Raw genomic sequence first — 22,816 nt, forward strand, 5'->3', positions numbered from 1 at the left:
TAAAAGTTATCAAGAAAGTGGTCTATGTGTAATGGTTCTGTTTAAATTTTGGTTTTCATAGAAATTTCTGTGGGAATCTTATAAGTATGAAATGCAAAACTGGTAAGCTTAAAGCAATATAATTTTACTCAGAAAATGAGAAGTCTAACATTTCTACTTTTTACTACACATTGTTTCAAATTTTTCTTACTGATTTATGACACCAGTGATCATTTTTTTCAAAGAAACGTAAGTCTATATTGGGATCAGTATTTAAATTAATTTATAACAAAAGATGACTTCATTTGCTTTAGACCCCAAATATGATCTTAGATTATACTTCAACATCTGCTGAAATTCATATAAATTCAGAAACATGCATTTTAATAATGCTAATCCTAAGTAGAATTGAAGTGGTGATTTAGTCGCTAAGTTGTGTCCGACTCTAGCGACCCCATGGGCTGTGGCCCACCAGGCTTCTCTGTCCACGGGATTTTTGAGGCAAGAATACTGGAGTCAGTTGCCGTTTCCTTCTCCAAACCAGCAACTGAACCCAGGTCTCCTGCACTGCAGATAGATTCTTTACCAACTGAGCTACCCGGGAATTCCCAAGTAGAATTGAAAAGTAGGTTGAATTTGATTTCAGTGCTTGCCTTTTCTACTTCATTCCAAGTCTTCTTAATATCACAGGTAGATTTTAACCATCATAGGAAAGATTTTAACTATTGGGGAGAAGAAATCCTTTGCAGAGTGGAAAACCCAAGTCTTCACAGGATGCCTTCCACTCACTCTATAGGCAAAAGTTTACCCACTGATTTTTATCGCGTTAATCTTTGACTCTCCATCTCCATATGGAAAATTATATTTGAATGCTTAGAAGAAAGGTAAAAAAAAAATGATATGCTATTCAGCGTTGATATTTTTTCTTATGATTCCAAAGAGTTAACATATTGATCATAGAACACTAGTGTATCAGCACCTTAGATTGTAAAAGCAACTGTCAGGAATCAAATATAAACTTTTGAAAGGATCTGAGAGGACAATTTGGCCTGAATGTAAAGTTTTGCTTCTTTACAAAGCAGAACATGGCGATTTCCCCAGGGCAAAGTTACTAGCTTCCTATTTCAGTTTTTTCCTATTTCAGTTTTTTTCCTATTTATTCTTTGTGTAAATTCTTCAGACACAAACATGCACTAAAGCTTTGCTCGTGGCTCAAAGATGGGCAGCTAGAAAGAGAAACATATTCCCGTCTCATATTCTGCATGAAATCATTTTATTTTTTTCTAGAATAACATGCAATGTTATTTATCTTGTTCTTCATTGAGTACTAACAGTGCTTGCCATTGCATGTGAGCTTCCTGTCTGCCAAAAATATTCACTACCTGAGTTGTTATAGGATGAAATAGAATCATGAAGATATTTGGGCAGAAAATATTAGGTGATTTTTGAATCTAGAGAAAATGTTTGATTATATGTGTTAATGGTGTTTGTGAATAGAAAAGTGAACAATATATAGTTTGAATAAAGCCATGCAGCTTTCACAAGGATTCTGTATGTCATATTACGATCTTTATGAAGCCTGCATGATGCTTTTCAAACTAATGCTGGTCATATTTCTATCAATAATTTTTAAGTTATCAACTTTTTAATGGAAGTAAACTAACTTTCACACTTTTAAAGGGTTGAGTTCTATTTTATGAATATTACCTCTGAGGATGACAGATTTGATTAAACTCAGTAAATGTAAATAATTTAATGAGTGAGCAAATTATGAAATACCAAACACTTCATGCATAGGTTTTAAACCATTGGTGAAATTATTTGACAAAACCATCCTAAGACAGCTAAAAGATTTGATGGAATTTTTATACTCCGATTATCTGGGCTTGAGTTAAGGCTTATTAAAAGAGGATTAATCTACATTCATAGTTGAGAAATAGCTTATCAGGCAAGGGAATGAGGCTTGGCTGGCAACATTAAAGTTTCCATTTGGAGTAGGAAAATGTGGCCTACTAGAGATAGGCACTCTGAAAGCTTCCTTACCTCAAAATGTCAATTTTCCATGTAGTTATATTTCCCTTCCCCCTCCGTGCTAGCAGGCATGAGATTAGGATTAATCCTGACAGATAATAGTAGAGGTACTTTGTATATGATCTGAACTTGCAAAATCTCTTTACCTTCTATCTTTCATAAATGCTGCAATAAATTCAGAATATTTAATACATTTCTAAAACAGTTAAGAGTGAGGTGTCTATAGAGCTTTTTGGAAGCCTTAGCACTAGTCAGACAGTTTTAGCAATAAAAACTCCTATGCACTCTGTGTTGCTGCCTTCAAATTTCTTAATTTTAGATGTTATCAGAAACTCCTCGTAAAAAGCATTCACTTATTTCAAAGTTAATTCTGACAAGCACAAAGTTACTACCCTATGATTGTCAAAACTGTGACTAGAGCAAGACTGTTCAACTACTTACCCTCTCTACCCTCTTCCTTTCAGCTTTAAAGTAGTTCATCACCTGTGAAATGAGAGCTACTTTAAAACAGCTTTCAAATTTGCTCTCGCATTTATTTTTATGTTTCTCTGTCTCTACACACACACAAAATGTTGATCAAAACACCAAATATGACTTCCATTTTAGGAGATCTAATTGTTTATCCTTTCTCATCTGTTTTTAATCTCACGGTCTAATAGAACTCAGTTACTTTTGGTCTGCTTTTCAAAATGGAACAAATCTAAAAGTTTTGGAGCATGGGAAGAAAAGGAAACCAGAAAAAGTATACTCTTTTTCGTTTCCTTCTAAAAAGACAACTATTCAACTTTATTACATAAGGGTATTGGATTTGTTGTTATTGTCTTCTTCTGTTAGAAACACACAAAATTGAAGTTTCTCATATATATCAAGTTGTGTCCATAGGCCATTTTAAGTCAATGATGTATTTATATAATGACTGTGTATTTTTGCCTCTTTATAGTTGGTATGAAGATGCACAAGCATAAATGTCTTTAAGAACTATTTTTGACAATCTCTTTGCAGATTTGAAATTATTTAATGATTTATATAAAAGTAGAAAATGGATATGTCTTGAATGTTGTCAAATTTAAAATTCTTTCATTCACAACATTTAACTCTCAGTTGGTAAATATGGACCATACTATAGAGTCCATACTCTAACACATCTGTAAATAAATCTCGATGAATGTTTGAATGTTTTTTCCCCAACTTTTTATTGTGGTACAATACACATTACATGAAATTTGCTATCTTGACCATTTTAAATGTATCGTTCAGAGGCATTAAATACATTCATGATGTACACCATCACCACCATCCATCTCCATAAATTTTTTCAACTTTTAAAACTGAAAACCTTTGCCCAGTAAACAAAAACTCCCCATTTCCCTCTCCTTCCAGCCATCACAACCAACATTTTACTTTCTGTCTCTGTGATTTTGACTACCCTGTGTACCTCATATAAATGGACTTTGACAGGTTTTGTCTTTTTGTGACTGGCCTATTTCATTTAACATATTGTCCTTAAGGTACATCCACGTTTTAGCATATGTCAGAATTTCCTTCCTTTTCAAAGCCGATTAATATTCCATTGCATCTGTATATACACTTATCCATTCATCCATCAATGGATGCTTGGTTTGCTTCCACATTTCAGCTGCAATGAATAATGCTATGATGACCATGGATGTATAAATATCTCTTTGATATCTTGATTTCAGATCTTTTGGGTATATATCAAGAAGTGGAATTTCTGGGTCTTATTGTAATTCTATTTTTCATTTTTTGAGGAACAAACATGGTATTTTCAACCAAGGGTAAAATGGTTTTTACCTTCCACAATGGTTTCAATTTATTCATATTCTCAATAATGCTTATTTTATGTTTCCTGTGTAGAAACCAACCTAAGAGGTATGAGGTAACATCTTATTGTAGTTTTAATTTCCATCTCCCTAATGATTAATGATGCTGATCATCTTTCCACATGCTGACTAGCATCTGAATGATATCTTTGGATAAGATTTTGAGTGTTGCATCTTAGTACTTTAATATTTACAGTTTATGAAAACTTTAACATTGGTAAGTACATAAAGTTAAATACAACTTAATTTTTGTTCAGTTGTCCCTGGCTTCAGTTGTCTTCTTTTTTTCTAATATTATTTTTTGCTGTGACAGTAACAGAAAATTTGGGTAAGGAAGAAAGAGCATCCAAGTTAGAAATGCCTAGCTTCTCCCCTTTTATCTCCTAAACCACACATTTGGAGATGTGTCTGCTGATATTCACAACATTATCTTAGCCCTCTTTTATCAGAGTAAAACAATCATTTGATAGTCCATTAAAAAACCACATACTAGAAAGTCACTTCAGATGGAAAGTTAATTAGCTGCACTGTTTTCACATTTTGTGTTTTTCCAAACCAATCAGACATTTATTTAATGTCACCAGTGATTTTTTTTTACAATAATTGCTTCATATCAGCTTGTTATTTTTTTGTTGTTGTTGTTAAAAACAGTTATTAAAGGCACCCAAAGTGGTATGGACACACAGCTGACTGTTGATTCCCAACACTTAAGGGAGTCCATCACAAAGTAGACTAGTGATCAGTATTCATCTTCTTCATAGCCAGTCCTGGGCAGATGCAAAGGTGCTGTCAGATTGTTTTGTAATACACTTGAGAAGATACCTAAAAACTTCATAAAGCAGCGTACTTTAGGTGCCAACGAGATGTTTCTGAAAGCACTGCCTCATAAATTCCTGATAAACCCTTGGATGATGATGATATCGCCCAATTATGATGCCATAAGAGAAATAAGGCCGTGGCCATAGGACTGGAAAAGGTCAGTTTTCATTCCAATCCCAAAGAAAGGCAATGCCAAAGACTGCACAAACTACCACACAATTGCACTCATCTCACATGCTAGTAAAGTAATGCTCAAAACTCTCCAAGCCAATCTTCAACAGTATGTGAACCGTAAACTTCCAAAGTGTTCAAGCTGGACTTAGAAAAGGCAGAGGAGCCAGAGATCAAATTGCTAACATCCATTGGATCATCGAAACAGCAAGAGAGTTCCAGAAAAATATCTGCTTTATTGTCTGTGCCAAAGCCTTTGACTGTGTGGATCACAACAAACTGTGGAAAATTCTTCAAGAAATGAGATGGGAATACCAGACCACCTGACCTGCCTCTTGAGAAATCTGTATGCAGGAAAAGAAGCAACAGTTAGAACTGGACATGGAATAACAGACTGGTTCCAAATCGGGAAAGGAGTACATCAAGGCTGTATATTGTCACCCTGCTTATTTAACTTATATGCAGAGTACATCATGAGAAATGCTGGGCTGGATGAAGCACAAGCTGTAATTAATGTTTTTGGGAGAAATATCAATAACCTCAGATATGCAGATGACACCACCTTTATGGCAGAAAGTGAAGAAAAACTAAAGAGCCTCTTGATGAAAGTGAAAGAGGAGAGTGAAAAGTTGCCTTAAAACTCAACATTCAGAAAACTTAGATCATGGCATCTTGTCCCATCACTTCATGGCAAATAGATGGGGAAACAGTGGAAACCGGGGCAGACTTTCAATTTTCTTGGGCTCCAAAATCACTGCAGATGGTGACTGCAGCCATGAAATTAAAAAATGCTTGCTCCTTGGAAGAAAAGCTATGACCAACCTAGATAGTATATTAAAAAGCAGACATTACTTTGCCAACAAAGTCCATCTAGTCAATGCTATGATTTTTCCAGTAGTCATGTATGGATGTGAGAGTTGGACTGTGAAGAAAGCTGAGCACTGAAGAATTAATGCTTTTGAAATGTGATGTTGGAGAAGACTCTTGAGAGTCCCTTGGACTACATGGAGATCAAACCAATCAATCCTAAAAGAAATCAGTCCTGAATATTCATTGCAAGGACTGATGCTGAAGCTGAAACTCCAATACTTTGGCCACCTGATGGGAATCACTGACTGGTTAGAAAAGACTGTAATGCTGGGAAAGATTGCAGGCGGGAGGAAAAGAGGATGACAGAGGATGAGATGGTTGGATGATATCACTGAGTCTATGGACATGAGTTTGAGTAAGGTCCAGGAGTGGTGATGGACAGGGAAGCCTGGTGTGCTGCAGTCCATGGGGTTGCAAAGAGTCAGACATGACTGAGCAACTGACCTGAACTGAATAGATATATTCTTAGACAACCTTAGGGAGGGGACTGGGAAACTACATTTAGAAATTTATAGAATCTAAAAAGTGATCATACTTATTAGCTCAAACTTAAGAAACAGGTGAATTATGAGATTATCCAAATGAGAAAGTATTTACTAAATGTATACTTTAAGTAGCAAGTTCATTAAAAATATGAATCAATTCATAAAATTTTATTTTCACTTTTGCTCACCAAGTAATCATAGTAAATATAATCAGTGTCTTCCAAAGATAGGATGTGTTGAATTCACAGCAGTGAAATGGTATTTTTTCCTTCTTCCCCAGGGACTAGTTTAGCTGATGCATATTAATTTTGGTCAGAATTGCAATTGTGCAGTCCATAAACTTCTAAACACCAAATTTTTCCCAATGATTTCCTAGTTAAGTAATTTAGTGGCAAAATTTGACCCCAAATAATATGAAGTCATGTATATACCTTGTTTCACTAATCGTGAATATTCACATCTCATTGCAACACTAATCATTTTGAATATAGTTGCTGCCTCAGACCCTCTCTGCAGTGTGCATCATATTACCTATCTCAGATCTGAAGCATTTTAATGACAAACAAACTTAGCTGCAAAGACTGTGGGTAAGAGATGATGGACCCAAACTGATATTTATCTTCTTTGCCAATCCTTGACACCCACTTTCATGTTGTTAGCTTTGTAGAATGAAATCTAGTGACCAGAGGGAGTGGGTTCTCCAGCTCTGGCTTTACTGGATTCTTGTTGGTGTTGCTAAAAGGCTCCATAGATTTAAAAAGGACTTAAGTTGTATAATCATTACATACAGTGGGAATATATTCAATAAGTTGAAAGTCTCATTTTTGTAAGGATTGAAAAATGAAGCAAAGCATTCAATACATTATATATTCTCTATTCACTACAGTTCATGTCTATTACACAGTAAATGTAGTATTTCAATTCATAGTGTTTCTCAGTGTCCCTAAAAGGACCTGTGATGGAGAAGAATAGGTTATCAATCTGTACCTGTTTCACTGGTTTTATTAGAAGGATATTACCTGTTTGAACTATCCTGTTTCACTTTCTGTTATGTGCAGTTTTCATTATGCCCTCTAATTAGGACACCTGTATATTAGCATTAAAAGTCATGATGTGATAATTCTTTGTTAATGCATGTCAATCTTCCAATATGTACCAACTGACATACAAATAAAAATTGCCCCTTTGACTTAACCGTGTGTTTGACCTGAAGAATTTTTAGACGTCTTATTAAAGTTGGAACAAATGATGGCTTTGCTTTAGGCCAAACCACTGCTTCTTACTATCTGTGCAATTATGTTAATTATATTTTGCTATAATTCCCAGGGGCTTCAGCTCTAAACGAAGAGCCAATATATAGTTGTTGTTAATTGTAATTAATATTGACTACTTGTGTGTGTTTCTTTTTTTTTTTTTTTTTACAGTTACATTTCAAAGAGGAGATGGAGGACTAATGAGCAATGGAAGGTATACCAAGGAGATTTTTTATTTTTATTTTTAATCAGGACTGAGGAAACCACATAGTAAAAGGCAATTATTGTAATAAACAATCACTTATAAGTCTGAGAATTCTAGAAGGAATTAAACAGCTTACAACAAGGTTTAATGATCTATCTGTTGTGCACTTTAGAGGAATCAAGTCCAGATGTTTCATATCTCCCAGATGCCCCTGAAGAAATTAGTAGTAAATATCACAAGGAATGTGTTCATTTGTTAGCAGGATGTTTATTGCATTAATTAGACATTAGCAAATGAAGTTGCTGTTGTTTAAGGCTCCTTATTGGTTCTCACCAAATTGCTATGAGTGAACAATTACATATAATCGATCACAAAGTAAATGATTCATAGATGATGAATAGGCTGTAGATTGATAGGACTGGATTCCACAACTTTGGATACTCAATTGAAATTGATAAAAACTGATAACAAACCCATATATCCTCATCTATTTTCCCTTTGCTGATATGGAGATTGTAATTAGGCTCTGGTAATAACTTCCAATCTCCCATTTAATCAATATTTTAGCAAAAAGAGATTAGGTCTAATGAGAGCTGGTGGATGTAGCCAGAAAGCAGTTGGATCTTCTTATTGCAGTTTCCATAGAAACTCGTGTTTCTCTTAAGGATTGTATCACCAAGGGTCTATCAGGAAAATTTTAAAAAAACGTACAATGATTATAGATGTTGCTGTATCTTTTTAAGTATGATAATAATCTGGAAAGGGATCAGAATCCCACTTTTACGTTAAAGATAGGGATTCTTTGTTGAATATGATGCAAAAGAAGTTTTCTTCATAGACGATATGCACATACTGGATCAGACCACAGTGGATCTTTTATCACCCTAAAATGCTTTCATATTCTCCTAACACTTTAAATTTGGAGAACCTGAAAATGTACTATTGATGGAACAGTATAAATACTCTTCATTTATTTCCCTTAAGTTCCTTGCCTCTAAATCAAGCATGAGGGCTCATAACAGGGGTTACAGCCTAAAGGGGACAGATAAATATGGGAGCTGCAGGAATTGAAGGAGCAATAGCCCAAAGTCCTGGAAATGGCTGATACTAAGCAATCATTCTGACCAATTGTTCCCCAGAGGTGCCAATTTATCATTAGATCTTGTTTCAGGATGCTGCTATGTTACCAGTTGCCTACCAGTTTCAGGGAAGACGACTGAATTCATTTGTATGTCAGCAGAATCCCATGCCGGACTCTTCTGCTTCCATTGACAGGGATGATCTATACAGAGCCTGAGTGAATTGCCAAAGTTCCTTAATTCTTGAGAGCCTCCAGATTTTCATTTGAAAGTGAATTAAAATCTTAAATTCTTTAATCCACTGTAGTTTATGAGACAGATGTGCAAATCTCTCATGGAGTTCCATGGACTGATTCCTATTTAATTCCTGATTTAGCCGCCCGGGTCTTCTAAATGCTGGTGATCCCAGTTATCCATGGCTTGCTGACTCGTGGCCAGCCACGAGCTTGCCAGTAAACAATAGCAGTAGTGGCCCGAATGAGATTGCGAACTTTGGGCGTGGAGGTAAGTTGTCTTTTTCAAAATTCTGTCATTTGTGATTTGTTTTCTTGCCTCTCCTGGATGTTTTGAAAAAGGCATACCAAAAAGTATTTTCTTCCATAAGTAAATTTAGTGAAGTACATTTATTCATAGTACTGTACATTTGCTAAATATTTTATTATAAAGCTGTGATATCTATTACCTTGAGTCAAACTGAGCTTTTAAGGATGTTATTCAGAGAAGGCAATGGCACCCCACTCCAGTACTCTTGCCTGGAAAATCCCATGGACGGAGGAGCCTGGTAGGCTGCAGTCCATGGGGTCGCAAAGAGTCAGACACAACTGAGCGACTTTACTTTCACTTTTCACTTTCATGTGTTGGAGAAGGAAATAGCAACCCACTCCAGTGTTCTTGCCTGGAGAATCCCAGGGACGGGGGAGCCTGGTGGGCTGCCGTCTATGGGGTCGCACAGAGTCGGACACGACTGAAGCGACTTAGCAGCAGCAGCGAGGATGTTATTACTAACCAAGAAGATAACTATTCATAATGCATTTTGTTCTTCATACTATTAGTACATGATTAAGGGTTTACCAGGTAGCACAGTGGTAAAGAATCTGCCTGTCAGTGCAGGAGATGCAAGAGACTTGGGTTCAGTCCTTGGGTTGGGAAGATCCCCTGTAGAAGGAAATGGCAACCCACTCCATTGTTCTTGCCTTGAAAACTTCATGGACAAAGGAGCAAAGAGTTGAACATGACTGAGTGAGCACAGTACATGATTACTAAATCAGGAACTATACAGCCAAACAGGGCTTATGATTTAGAACCAGTCATTTTACTTCTCTGATTATCATTCAGTATATATTTATTGAGTATATCCTGTGGACCTGGCACTGTGGCAGACAGTAAAAAATATCATATAAGAGGTAGACACTTAAAATAAATATAACAACATGTTGACAGCTTTTCTGTAATTCTACAATTGATCATTTGTACCCCAAATAAAAAACAAAAATATTCTAAGTAGCTGACATGCTAAGGTCTTCAAAATTCGGTACTAGAATCCTGTCCGTAGGTCTTTATAAAGAAAACAGAATTGGACTTATTATGAAAATCACCACCTTCCCCTCTCCACCTTTTCATCCAATCATTAGGAGAGCAATGGGTTTAGAGAAAGATGGGACTGGAAAAGTCTCAGGCCCCAGTGTTTAGTTCAGCTGATACATGGGTTTTCCATTGGCATAAGATTGTGCAGACAGCAAATGGACTGGTACCTTGCCAGTACCCCACATGAAAGAGCTGTCTCCTGGGAGGAGGAAGGTGCTATGGATGGAGTATTATTTAGGCTGATACAAGAAGGAACGGTAGGAAATCAAAAGTGTGTAGAAAGTGTGTAGAGAAGAAATTTACTGTGTCTTATGATTCAGAAAGCAAGGGAAACATTGACGTCTTTAAGAAATGAATGAATTTCCTAACGACTTGAGTATCAATTGCAAGGCAAAAAAGTGCTAAGAAGTATGAAGGACAGGTAACAGAGGATTTTCTATGCCACACAAAGCCTTTAAACTTTGTTAGAGGATGATCAGAAGCCATTAATGGACTTTAAGAGGAGAATTCTAGAATGCAAGTGCTGTTTTAAATCATCCATCTAGCTACTGGGTGGAGGACTGAGATAGGTTGAAAATTTTGGATGATTAATTAGGAGAATAATGCTGTAATCTAAGAAAGTTTGTGTGAATCCACTGAAGGATTTCTATACTTCTAGGAAGAACTAATGTAGGAGACCCAGGACTAAGCTAAGAATTCTGGGTTTACTGTAAACCTCAGTGGTGGATTTCACATGTATGAGTGTGTAAACACATTGACTTAGAATACAGTCATGGATATTGGCCTTTTCTCTTTATGAATGTAAGACCAATGCATGTTTAGATATATTTAAAATGGCGTTTTAAATAATAAAGTTACTAATATTGCACAACTCTGCATCGTGTCAGTACCAACCGAAAAAGGGGGACCTCCCTCCCGTAAGTTGTATGACTGCTCGGCATCTTACTTGCCCTCTGTAATTCAGTCCACCCTATTTAGCTTCTCAGTTGCCCAGACTCTCTGAAAGTGGCTGCCTCCCCTGGGTGTCAGAATTCTGAGCCCTGCAATCATGGGTGTCACTTTGCGTTGGATAGTTCTGTGCCCAAGCATAGTCTTATCATGAAATCAAAACATTCCTCCCTGCCCTACCCACTGATTTCGAAATTCTGTTCATAAAGCTTTTATCAATCAAGGAATAGCTGCCTTTTTTCTTGTATTGGAATAACACACCATTCTATCTTTATATCAAGTAATAAATGCACAAAGGTGGAGAAAGTGTTTTTTTTTTTCAGTTTCGAGCAGATTATATTAACATTATAAAATGTCTCAATCTAATTTAGCCAAAGGATACTTATGAAGATTTTCAAGGTGTTTTTTTTTTTTTCCATTTCCACTTCATTTTCATGACATGAAAATATTTCACAGGTCGCTCTCAAGGCCATGACAAAGTTTTTGCAGAGTTAACTGTATCTCTTTTCAGTGTGATAAGAATTTTAAGCATTTACTAAAAAGACAGGACGTTTCGCAAATTCCATTTCCTTTGCACAATAAATGTGATAAGTGTAAGACATAGATAATCATATTTCTAGCTAGAGGTCAAGAAACTAAGGTTTATCAAGGTGAATAATTTGAGATCTATGTGTAGAATCCAGATCTAACAGATTTTAAAGCCTATACTCTTTTATTTACACCACTCTGCAATTCTTAAGGTAGGAGTCACATGTATGATTGTATTACCAAGTACACTTAGAGGAATAACCATGGATACTGATGTTTTTGACATTTTTTCCTTTAAGAATGTTTACTAATGCATTTTTAAATGTAATGAAAATACTATTTTGAATAATCAAGTTACTAATAATCACATGTATTCATTTTGACAATACAAACTATAAAAATGCCTTTTAATTATTCAGTAAGTACTTACTCTTTACAAAACACTAAATGAGGAATTACGGAAATACAGACATAAATCCCAGGTACTCTGTCCTCAAGTAACTTAAGATACAGTGAAGGAGACAGTCATTCATGGAAGTAATTATTCCAGCCAAAAAGAAATAAATGCATGTGTAACTAGGGTGCTGAAAAACTGAAGAATGAAATCATGAGTAATTCTGACTAGAGAGAAGGGTTTCTATAATTCATAAGTTTCAGACACAAACATTAACAAATGCCAGTGAGATAACCTAAAGTATCAAGAAGGGGTAGATGTGGACTGTGTAGAATGTAAAATGAAAGGCCCTGTCTAAAGATGGCAGCATCTATTCGAGTCCAGGCTCCTGGGAGGAAGACTGGCCCAGAGTTCCAAATCATCTGATGTTATCGGATAATTCCCCACATGCAAGTAGTCATGTATAAGCCTCTAGTATTTTATTGTTGGGACATAATTCAATTTATTTTTTGAAAATGTAAGAGTGAGCAAATAACATTTGAAGGAAATATGCAGCCCCAAAATCAATATAGAAGCTCTTAGAATTGAAGACTAATTTCATCCAGCTGAGAGAGATTCTATTTCTAGAACCATAGCTTTAGTTGGCATAGAATATGAAGGATTAGATTTTCATACTATATCTTTTTCCATTTTAAAACATGTGAACACACAACCATTTCAAAAACTGGCAGTAGCTCACAATCTAAATCCAAAGCTTTGGAGAACCTCATATTCAAGATGTTGGGAAGTTGGGGTCAATGTTGAAGAAGGGTATCTGTCCAGTTCATCAGTGAAAGACATGGTAGAGGAGGCAGAAACAAAACTCAAAAAACCTGCCTAGAGTGAATGACCTACTTTCACAATTTTGATATATTATTAAATATCAAGCATCTCAGAGAATAAAAATCATACTGACCTGATGCTTTAGAATGAAACATATATCTTTGTCATCAAATTTTCTAATCAGTTTACAGCTAAAAACAAGGGCAAGAAAACAGTTATAAAATTCTGAATCCGAAAACAATGTGCTTACTTATACAACTTGATGAAATATTATAAATATGAACATGTTTAACTATTTAAAATAGTTATTTTAAAACTACATATATACTTAATTATAAAACAGGTTGGAATTTCAGACTTCAGAACCTTCAGAAAGAACCTACAGTGTGTGATTATAATGTATAAAATGCACTTTACATGTCTTGTTACTGTTGCTAAAGAAGATCATTTTTAGCTTTTGTAAAATGCAAAAGCAAAATTAATATTTTTACAAGAATCCTTATTTCAAGTACTGTTAGATATCATAGAATCTAAAAGCTTTAGGATATTTTGACTACTTCAGTCTTCTCCTTGTAATGATAAGCTGGTTTTGTTACTGAGATATTTGGTTTATTATTACATTACTATAACTAGTTGAAAATTTTCCATAATGAAATGAAGAGGGTTGTTGAACTCATGTCCTGTGAAATGTGACTTTCAGAACATAGATTATTAAGTAGCATAATATATATTCACTTTTAACTCTACATGATTAAAAATAGTATTGGTAGGGTTTTTTTTGTTTGTTTGTTTTTGTATTTTTTTAGGTTCTAGTATCTTCATTCTGAGAAGGAAAATAAATGCTTAGAAGAGAGGTGGCAGTTCTGAATTTAAAAGCTTCATGTAAAGATAATTTAGCATACCAAAGTGATAAATGGACTGATTGATATTCAGTGTTTTTCCTGAAGTTTAATTTTACTCTTGCTGTATTACAACTTGAAACTATAATTCTTTACTTCTAAGATTTGGTAGCATAAATTAAACTCTGTGATCACCCAGATTGCTTCTTCTGTAGTTAAATCCTGCTGTATTGTGAAAATGACTTATTCATGAAAATCTTCCTTTGTTATCCAAGAGAAAAAAATTGCTACCATCAGTTACACTCCATTTCTGGAGCTGTGAAATCAACTCAGATAAACAGCCAGTAGAAACTTGAGTAAAAAAGTGCCTCCTAGTTTGGAGAGTATAATTTTGGAAACTTTTGCATCTATTTTAGCAGTTATTTTCCATGTCTCTTGGGATAAAGTGGAAAAAGATGCTTTTCATCCGTGATTTGTAGATTCACTTTTGCCATTGCTTCCGTAAAGAGCTAACAATTTCATGGATTCTAAGCCAGAATGAACAACTGAAAGCATTTTTTCAGGAGTGAAATACACTAAATTTCTCATTCATGGTTGAAGAAAATGGGGGATAGGGTGTGTTAAGCAGTGAGACGTGAAGGACAGCCGGTAGGCCTGCCTGTCACCAAGGCTGATGGCTTGGCGACGGTTGTACATCATCTACCCTTCATTGGCTCATGAAGCCCATCTCAGCTGAAATGCAAACGTGCGGCATGACACATTTATTTTTCATCTTCAGTCCTGATAGTTTTGGGCTTCCTGTGCATCATTAAATTGTTTCATTTCCCTATTCACCACAGATGTGCTGCCACCGGTTCCAGGCCAAGGGGATAAAACGGCAACGATGCTCTCAGATGGAGCCATTTATAGCAGCATTGACTTCACGACCAAAACCACTTACAATAGTTCCAGCCAAATCACACAGGCTACCCCATACGCCACGACACAGATATTGCATTCCAATAGCATACATGAATTGGCTGTCGATCTGCCTGATCCACAGTGGAAAAGCTCAATTCAGCAAAAAACAGACCTGATGGGATTTGGTTATTCTCTACCCGATCAGAACAAAGGTAACAATGGTAAGTCCAGTTCTTACTTCCAGAAGAGTTATTTTCATATCATTTTTGCATGAGATAGAAAGTAGTATTTGTTGTTCGGTTTAGTAATTCATCACCAGGTTCACTACCTAAACTAAAAAAATACACTGGCATGTATTCAGTACCTTGCACAGTCCCCGCCACCACCTCCACCTCCACCACCACCGTTGCTATCGCCACACAGCAACACCAGTTGGTTTCATCCTTTTAGCTCTTTATTCAATAGTGATCAGTAATCCATCTCGACCTCCATTAGGCAGGACAGACAAAACATTCCTCCACTGTCCTACGACATCTGCTTCTGAATTGCTAACTGCATGTTCTGCATGGGCTTGTGCTGTGAACTAATCACATGATGCCACTATGACCTCTGCCCTTTAACCCTTAGCCTTACTTTACATCCCTGACTACCGATTGGCTGAGGGATTGTCTAATAGAATGCCACACAACCAGTCACAGGATTTCAGCACCACCAGCTCTCACAACAGCTCAGAGAGGAGTGGCAGTCTCTCAGGTTGGTCTCGTCACAGTAAGGAGAAATATTTGTTTGTCACCAGCGTATGACCTGTGTTCCTAACACTCATGAAGAAGGACTGGCTCACAGCTCACTGTCAGACATTTATCTCTCAAATGACAGTAGGAGTTTATCCTAATGGAATCAAGTTTTGGGGGTGGAGGAGGGTAAAATTCACCACCAGCCTTTATGTATGAATTGTACAAGGTTGTATTTACTGAAAGATAGTGCCATTTTACCAAATACTAATTGTTAAGGGGCAGATGAGTTTGATCTGCCTTGGACCCTACTTAAGAGTCAAGAGAACTCGGCAATAAAATGATCACGTAGGAAAATCAGCTTCATGGCATGGACACCATATTCAACTAAAATGCAAATGATTTTGGAAATTGTTCATAATATTAAGAGTCTGGTGATGTGACTGCCTATTTTTGGACAAGTTTTCCAAAATATTGTGTTATCTATTGATGATATTATTTAGAGTAAGATCCTGATACCATGCTAAACAGGAATGTTAATATGGAACACTATTCTTTACATTTAATTTCTTAAAAAGTCCCAGTCTTTTATGTTGGTAATTTCTTATGCGGTAAATTTTAATATATATTCAAGATGCATTAGCTGAACTAACAATCCATAATGCAGGCATTAAATAGCACATGTAGGGAAAAACACATTTTACTGGAAAGAATATGTACCTATCATAATGAATATCAGATCTCTAGGCCCAAGGATCCTCATCTCTAAAATGAGATCTTTGTAGACATTCTAATTTTTACATTGTGTATGACTGATGACTTTCTCTGCTCATTTCTAATTGATACCATGACTTTATTTTCTTTTTTTTATACTATTGACAGTCTATTTGCTTTTATGAAGTTTTTTAACCTCAGTTACTTAGTGAAAGATTATAGTGTATTGAGTGAGGTATGTCAAAGGTTATGAGATATCAAGGCCATAAATAGTTAACTCTTCTATATAATTAGGGTAACATTTACTAAATGATCTTTCCTTAGAGATAGAACCCTTTCAGTCTGAACATGTTAATATTCTCTCTTCTCTCCAAAATGAGCCATTTGCTCTCCTTACCTCTTGGTAGAACTGGATATATTATAGAATCCAGAAAATTTTAAACATCTGTTACAAATTTAAATGGCCTGGTAATATAAAGTATTTTTTTTAATAACCTTAAATATCATTTGTACTGTCATTTATTTATGATGAGTCCTATAATTGTACTGAATAATTTAAAAATTAATTTATTCTAGGCTTATATCATTCAAAATATGCCAAGTCTCAATCAATATATATATTTTAGAAGTCTATATACTGTAAGTCATGGATTGTAAAAGACCTTTTGTGAAACCATCATTAAATATTCTTATATGTTGATTACCATTGAGTCTTAAAAGTTACCTTTTGAGTAATTCTAAGCAGAATATGATTCACAATAGTGCTTACTACATTTTTGAATCCATTAATCTCTTGAGTGACATTTATATATACTAAGATTTATATTAACTACTTCATCTACATTTGAATACAAAATTACTTAAATCGGTGATAGAAAGCTTTCTTTAAGAGACAAGACTGACGTGATTGTTCTCTTCTTAGTTTAGTCAAATTGAATTTAACATTAGAGTTCTTTTTATTCTTATAATCATTGATATGTATTCTAAAGCTTACATTTAAGATCAAACTGCCCTATGGATATTGAATCATAAGATTTTCTTAATTTGTCCACAGTGTTAATGAAACCAGTTTAAAATAATCATGGTAATAAACAAAATTGTACATTCCTAAATTGAGTGAATTTCTCACCCTTTGAAGCACTCATATAATAATTTATTCAGTATATAATTTCTTAGCACTCCTCTTAAAAAGACCAACCATTAAAAATATAAAACTCAATTTTTTTCAAAATAATCTCTGTAATCATAATTTTATATATATGCACGAATATATAGGACAATATCAATAGTAATAGGGCTTCCCCAGTGGCTCAGCAGTAAAGAATATGCCTGCAGCGCAGGAGCTTCAGGAAACACAGGTTCAATCCCTGGGTCGGGAAGATTCCACTGGAGGAGGAAAATGGCCACCCCCTCCAATATTCTTGCCTGGAGAATCCCATGGACTGAGGAGCCTGACAGGCTACAGTCCATGGGTCGCAAACAGTCGGACACGACTGAAGTGACTTAGCAGCAGCAGCAGCAGTAGTGCGTGTGTGCTTAGTCACTCAGTCGTGTCGACTCTCGCAACCCCATAGACTGTAACCTGCCAGGCTCCTCAGTCCCGGGGATTCTCCAGGCAAGATTACTGGAGTGGGTTGCCATTTCCTTCTCCAAGCATCAGTAGTAATAACTACATATTTTTATATACTAGTATTTTTAAAAGACTAAATTTAATTTGAAAATAAGCTGTTTTCAAATTTTCTTTACATAGAATCATTCGTTCAGCATAAATAAATGTAAATTCAGATATTTACATTTTCACTTGGAGAGAAACAGGTCAAATATGTCTGCAAGTCATCAAAATATGTGATGACTAAATGTATAATGCAGACAGTTCTCACCTTAAAATGCTTGAGGATCTTAGGTTGCAAGTAATAGCAACAAACTGGGTTCATTTAGCTCAAGATGTGGATCTCAGAGAATTTAATTTCCCTAGCTTGTATCATATGGCACTATTATGCTCAGCGCCCACCTCTTTCTAGAGAAGACAAAGCATACTGATCGATAGTCTTACCAAAAGTACCCACAATGAGAAAGCAGAAATTTCCCCCAAAGAGGGGAAAGTGGACATTGGATGGAGAGCCTCACAAGTCCCTCTGGGAATCAGCTCTGCTTCCCCAGCACATTTTTAAGTCAGTTGTTAGTAAGAGGTGGTGATGGCTTTCTTGACCGTGGAGAAGAATTTCAACAGAGCTGGGTTCAGAGCTGTAGAAATTGTAATTTCCACTAAAGCTGCTGCATTCTAAATTGTTCTCTTACTATGCGAATATGCACAAATGTAGAAAGAACTTCTATTTTCCCATCTATAAAATGGAGATGTAAAAACTTTCCTATTTGTGTCCCTCAGGTCTGGTGGAGATCATATGACAGTTCTAAAAGTGCTATAAAAAGTGGAAAAAAAAAAAAAGGTCCACATGTACATATATAAGTAATAAGAGGTACACAGGCAAAAACTACCCAGAACACATGCCCACCCTGTTCTTCTAAGTAGTGAGACATAGTTCTGAAAATACCAAGAAAGATACAATCTTTGCTTATGACTTTGACGGGTTATCCACCAAATAACAAGGAGGCAAAGGATTAAGGCTCACCTACCTTAAACACAAAAATTACAAACTTTAATCAATCAGGTTGATTATTTTTATCCTAAACATCAGACTATTTCTGGGATCCTCAATGGGGCTGGAAGTGTGGAATGGCTTTGTAAACAGGCAGACTTGAGTTTGTACTGAGCTGGAGGAGATGGAAGAGACTGGTAGTGACTGCCATTTGTTGAACATTCTATACATTGTGAACCCTTTATATGTGTTATCTATTATAATACTCAAAATAACCCAAACAAGTAGTCACTTTATATCTTTTGTACATATGTGGAAATTGAGGTAATAACTATTGAGTAACTTATCAAGTAAATGAGAAACTAGTTTCAAGCCCAGAGATTCAACTCTTATTCTCAAACTAGAAGTTACCTGCTCTCCTTTCTCTTAATATGTTTTCTGCCAAAGATAAAAAGTGAAAGGAAGGGTGGAAGCACTTAGTTTTCAGAGATGCTCTTTTCTGTGTGTGTATATGTGCACATGACCTAGAAAACAGATACAATTTCATATTTAGCAATAGGGTATATATCTAGTTTACAGTTTCATCGCTTTCTGGCACTCAAAGTTATTTTAAATTCCATAATTTTCTGAATTGGCTGATGCTGGTTAATTGATAGAAGAACGGAGTTGAGGCAAACTTCTAGTGATATCTCTATTGTTAGGTAGTCCTGCTATGAATATTTGATACTCATAACTTTTAGTTCCAGAAAGATATAGTTCAAGGGGTCAATACCATTTTTTTAAAAAAAAAAATATAGCCGTTGACTGCCTTAGGAATGACAGAAGTTACCTACATTCCCCTAAAGTATCTTTTGCTCAAGCAGTACACATTTCTGCATCCAGCTGTGGTCCATTTAGGAAGAAACTTGATGTACTTAATTTGGAGCAGTAAAAAGTACTTCATTGAATAAATGAAAAACTTTGTTTTCATTTGGTAATCTGGTAAACTCTGGTAATCCCAGATATGGCTCATATGCTGCCAAGTTACTTTCTGCTCATATTTTGTGCATGAATTCATTTGTATTACAATAATACTGAAGTTGATTACTGTATTTCCATTAATTTTCCCCATATTTGGTATTTTAAAATATGTTAGACATCTGGGAACTACTCACTATATGCAAAAAATAATTGTGCCATTCATTAGTTAAAAATTCTATAAAACATATCATTGTGAAAGATTTACAAGAATCCTCCAGATTGTTGTTGATTGATTTTTATAAGTTACTTTTGAGAGAAAACTGTTACTCTCCTGGATTAATTAAATTGAGTAAATTCTAATGGAAAAGTTTAGCCTGTATTCTTAGACACTGCATTTTTCCACTGAGACAGATTATGCAAAAGAGCATTATAAATGCACTAAAATCTGACATTTTAAAGAATTTGTTATGGCCCATTATTTCGTCTAACAATGAAAACGTGGAGGCAGCAAATGTGAATAAATCAATCCATGTGCTTTTGCCACTGCATCCATGTTTTTTGTGTATTCAGCTCTGCAACTAATGCATTGTGAAAGAAACAATATCATTTTGAGTGATTTATAAAAATGTTTTCCTGATCATATCATTTCATTGTTTATAGCTTTTAACAACTGTAACATACTGATTCTGGTGTTTTGAAAACAGAAATACATCTTCCCATCTGATGTACTCCATTTCTTCTGATATTCGGTATGTCTGAATAAATATATTATTACTTTCAGGTGGGAAAGGTGGAAAAAAGAAGAAAAATAAAAACTCTTCTAAACCACAGAAAAACAATGGATCGACCTGGGCCAATGTTCCACTACCTCCTCCCCCAGTCCAGCCTCTTCCGGGTACAGAGCTGGAACACTATGCAGTGGAACAGCAAGAAAATGGGTAAAAATGTTTCATCTACCAACAAAATGACCAGGGCTATACTGCTGTCTCTTCTATGCATTTTTGTCTTGGTGCTGTGTTCTCTTACTGTTTTCCCTGCCCCCCTGCCAGCCTTTCCTTGTCCCCCTCCCCTTTTATTGTTTGCTGCACCTATATATTTTTAGCTGATAGATACAACATGGCACATATTGAGGACCTCGAATGCTTGGCCGTCAAGTGCCTTAGATTGTCTGCAATCATGATAATGCAGCCTCCATTTATAATATTGCTTGTTAGTTTGAAAGCAAGTAACCCAGAGCTCTGTGAACTAAAGAGGCACTCCTGAGAAGGGCTGAAAAGGAAATTAAAATAACCTTCTTCATCATCCCTCGCATTTCTCTAATGACTTGATGTCTGGCCATAGCAGGGTGCCCACTGTTGAGCTCCATCACAATGGGATAATTGTAGGGATCTGGCCAGTGTGTAGAACTTTAATCATCAGCTTTGATGGGAATTTAGGAGTCTGAACAATAAGAGAGGTTCAAGTCAATGCACACTCTGTAACAAACCTTTTTTAAGGTAGAAAATTTCCTTTAAGGGTCTTTAAATGTGACCAGTTTCCTTATTCTTTCCCAAACATCTCACAAGTGTTAGTTTGTTTTCCTCTGTTGAAGTGTTAATTGATTTTAAGGTAGAAAAATGTTGATTCTCTTTACTACTTCTAAGTGCTCTGTCTTCCTTACAGTTCCTAGGTCACCCATTGCTTTTGACTGAAACTGCAAAGTGTAGAATAGAGGAAGTTTTTCCAAGTGTTCCTTTATTTAGAAGTACTTAGGCATTAAAATATCTGTTTATTTAAACAATGATTTTATTTCCTCTCTTGTTTTGCTTAAAGATCTTGTGCACAGGCTTGTAATTTTTTCTCCATCTCCTTTTCTTTTATACTACTGTTGTCTTTGAGGTTTCCAGATCAATTTTCCTAACTAGAAATTTTTCTATCACATTTGCTTCCTAAAAAAGATTCCATTTGCCTTTTTTTTCAGTTACATTTTATATATATATATATATGCGCATTATATACACAGATAGAGGGACATGCATCTATATATACATAAGCTTTGTTGTTGTTGTTTAGTATCTAAGTCGTATCCAACTGTTTTTTGCGACCCCCATGGACTGTAGCCCACGAGGCTTCTCTGTCCATGGGATTTCCCGACAAGAGTCCTGGAGTACGTTGATATTTCCTTCTTCAAGGCATCTTCCTGACCCAGGGATGGAACTCGCATTCCTACACGGACAGGTGGATTCTTCACCACTGAGCCACCAGGGAAGCCCATACATAATCATACCTCCATATTTTTTCTCTGTATCTTTTTTTCCCTCCAAAAGGCTTCATTTGCTTCCATGAGATTACAATTCCCATATAAGAGCATATCATTTTTATTTTATTTGTTTTTAAAAGTTCACATCTGAAATAGGAAGTTAAAAGCATACCCTTTTCTCTGACTATTTTAAGAATAAAACATTGTACATAATCTTATGTAACATATGTCAATAACAAATTATGTTAGTGTCACACAATTCCTGGGCAGGAGAGCAGGAAACAGAGATGTGCATTTTACAAGAAAATATTATTGCAGGGCTTATAAATATGCATTTTAAAGGCTGTAGTTAGAAAATAATAAAATTGAACTTATAAACTGAGGAGAGAAAAGTAATACTGTTAAACATTTATAAAGTCTTGAACTCAGATAACATAAAACTTGTAAGGAATTTGGTATCTTAATTAGTATATTTGAGATGACTTTGTCCATTTCTTGTTATATTATTTACAGTTTTGTATTTTCTGATGTGAAAATCTTATAATACTGAAAAAATATTTTTGAATAGTTTCTATATTTATACTCTGTTATTCATGATATTAACATTAAATAATTTACAGAAGAGCTTTTATGGAATTTTTTATATGTCTTGATTTGACTTATGCAGATTTAAAGTTTTCTTGAAATACAAACAACAAAACCTTTAGAAGTCACCTTTCTGTTTTTAATCACTTTTATTTCTGACAATAAAAAGGATTCAGCAATTGTACTTCTTATGTTGCTATGTAGATTTTGTTTTATTGTTTTAATATCTCATAATAGAGAAC

The 22,816-nt window shown here is 35.4% G+C and overlaps 1 protein-coding gene across 15 annotated transcripts in view; it reads left to right on the top strand.

Annotated features, from left to right (window-relative positions):
- Window positions 1-22,816, top strand: part of ROBO2 (roundabout guidance receptor 2) — a 666,758-nt gene that overhangs the window by 604,291 nt on the left and 39,651 nt on the right. For 10 of the 15 annotated variants that reach the window (XM_055567819.1, XM_055567812.1, XM_055567814.1 and 7 more), the window contains 5 exons: window positions 7,621-7,663; window positions 9,110-9,237; window positions 14,688-14,969; window positions 15,376-15,501; window positions 20,532-20,688. In XM_055567819.1, the coding sequence (XP_055423794.1) occupies window positions 7,621-7,663; window positions 9,110-9,237; window positions 14,688-14,969; window positions 15,376-15,501; window positions 20,532-20,688 (736 nt within the window). The remainder of the gene's footprint in view (window positions 1-7,620; window positions 7,664-9,109; window positions 9,238-14,687; window positions 14,970-15,375; window positions 15,502-20,531; window positions 20,689-22,816) is intronic. The other 5 variants (XM_055567816.1, XM_055567822.1, XM_055567821.1 and 2 more) reach the window with 2 other exon arrangements.

Source organism: Bubalus kerabau, chromosome 2 (assembly GCF_029407905.1).
Source record: "Bubalus kerabau isolate K-KA32 ecotype Philippines breed swamp buffalo chromosome 2, PCC_UOA_SB_1v2, whole genome shotgun sequence".
NCBI lineage: Eukaryota > Metazoa > Chordata > Mammalia > Artiodactyla > Bovidae > Bubalus > Bubalus kerabau.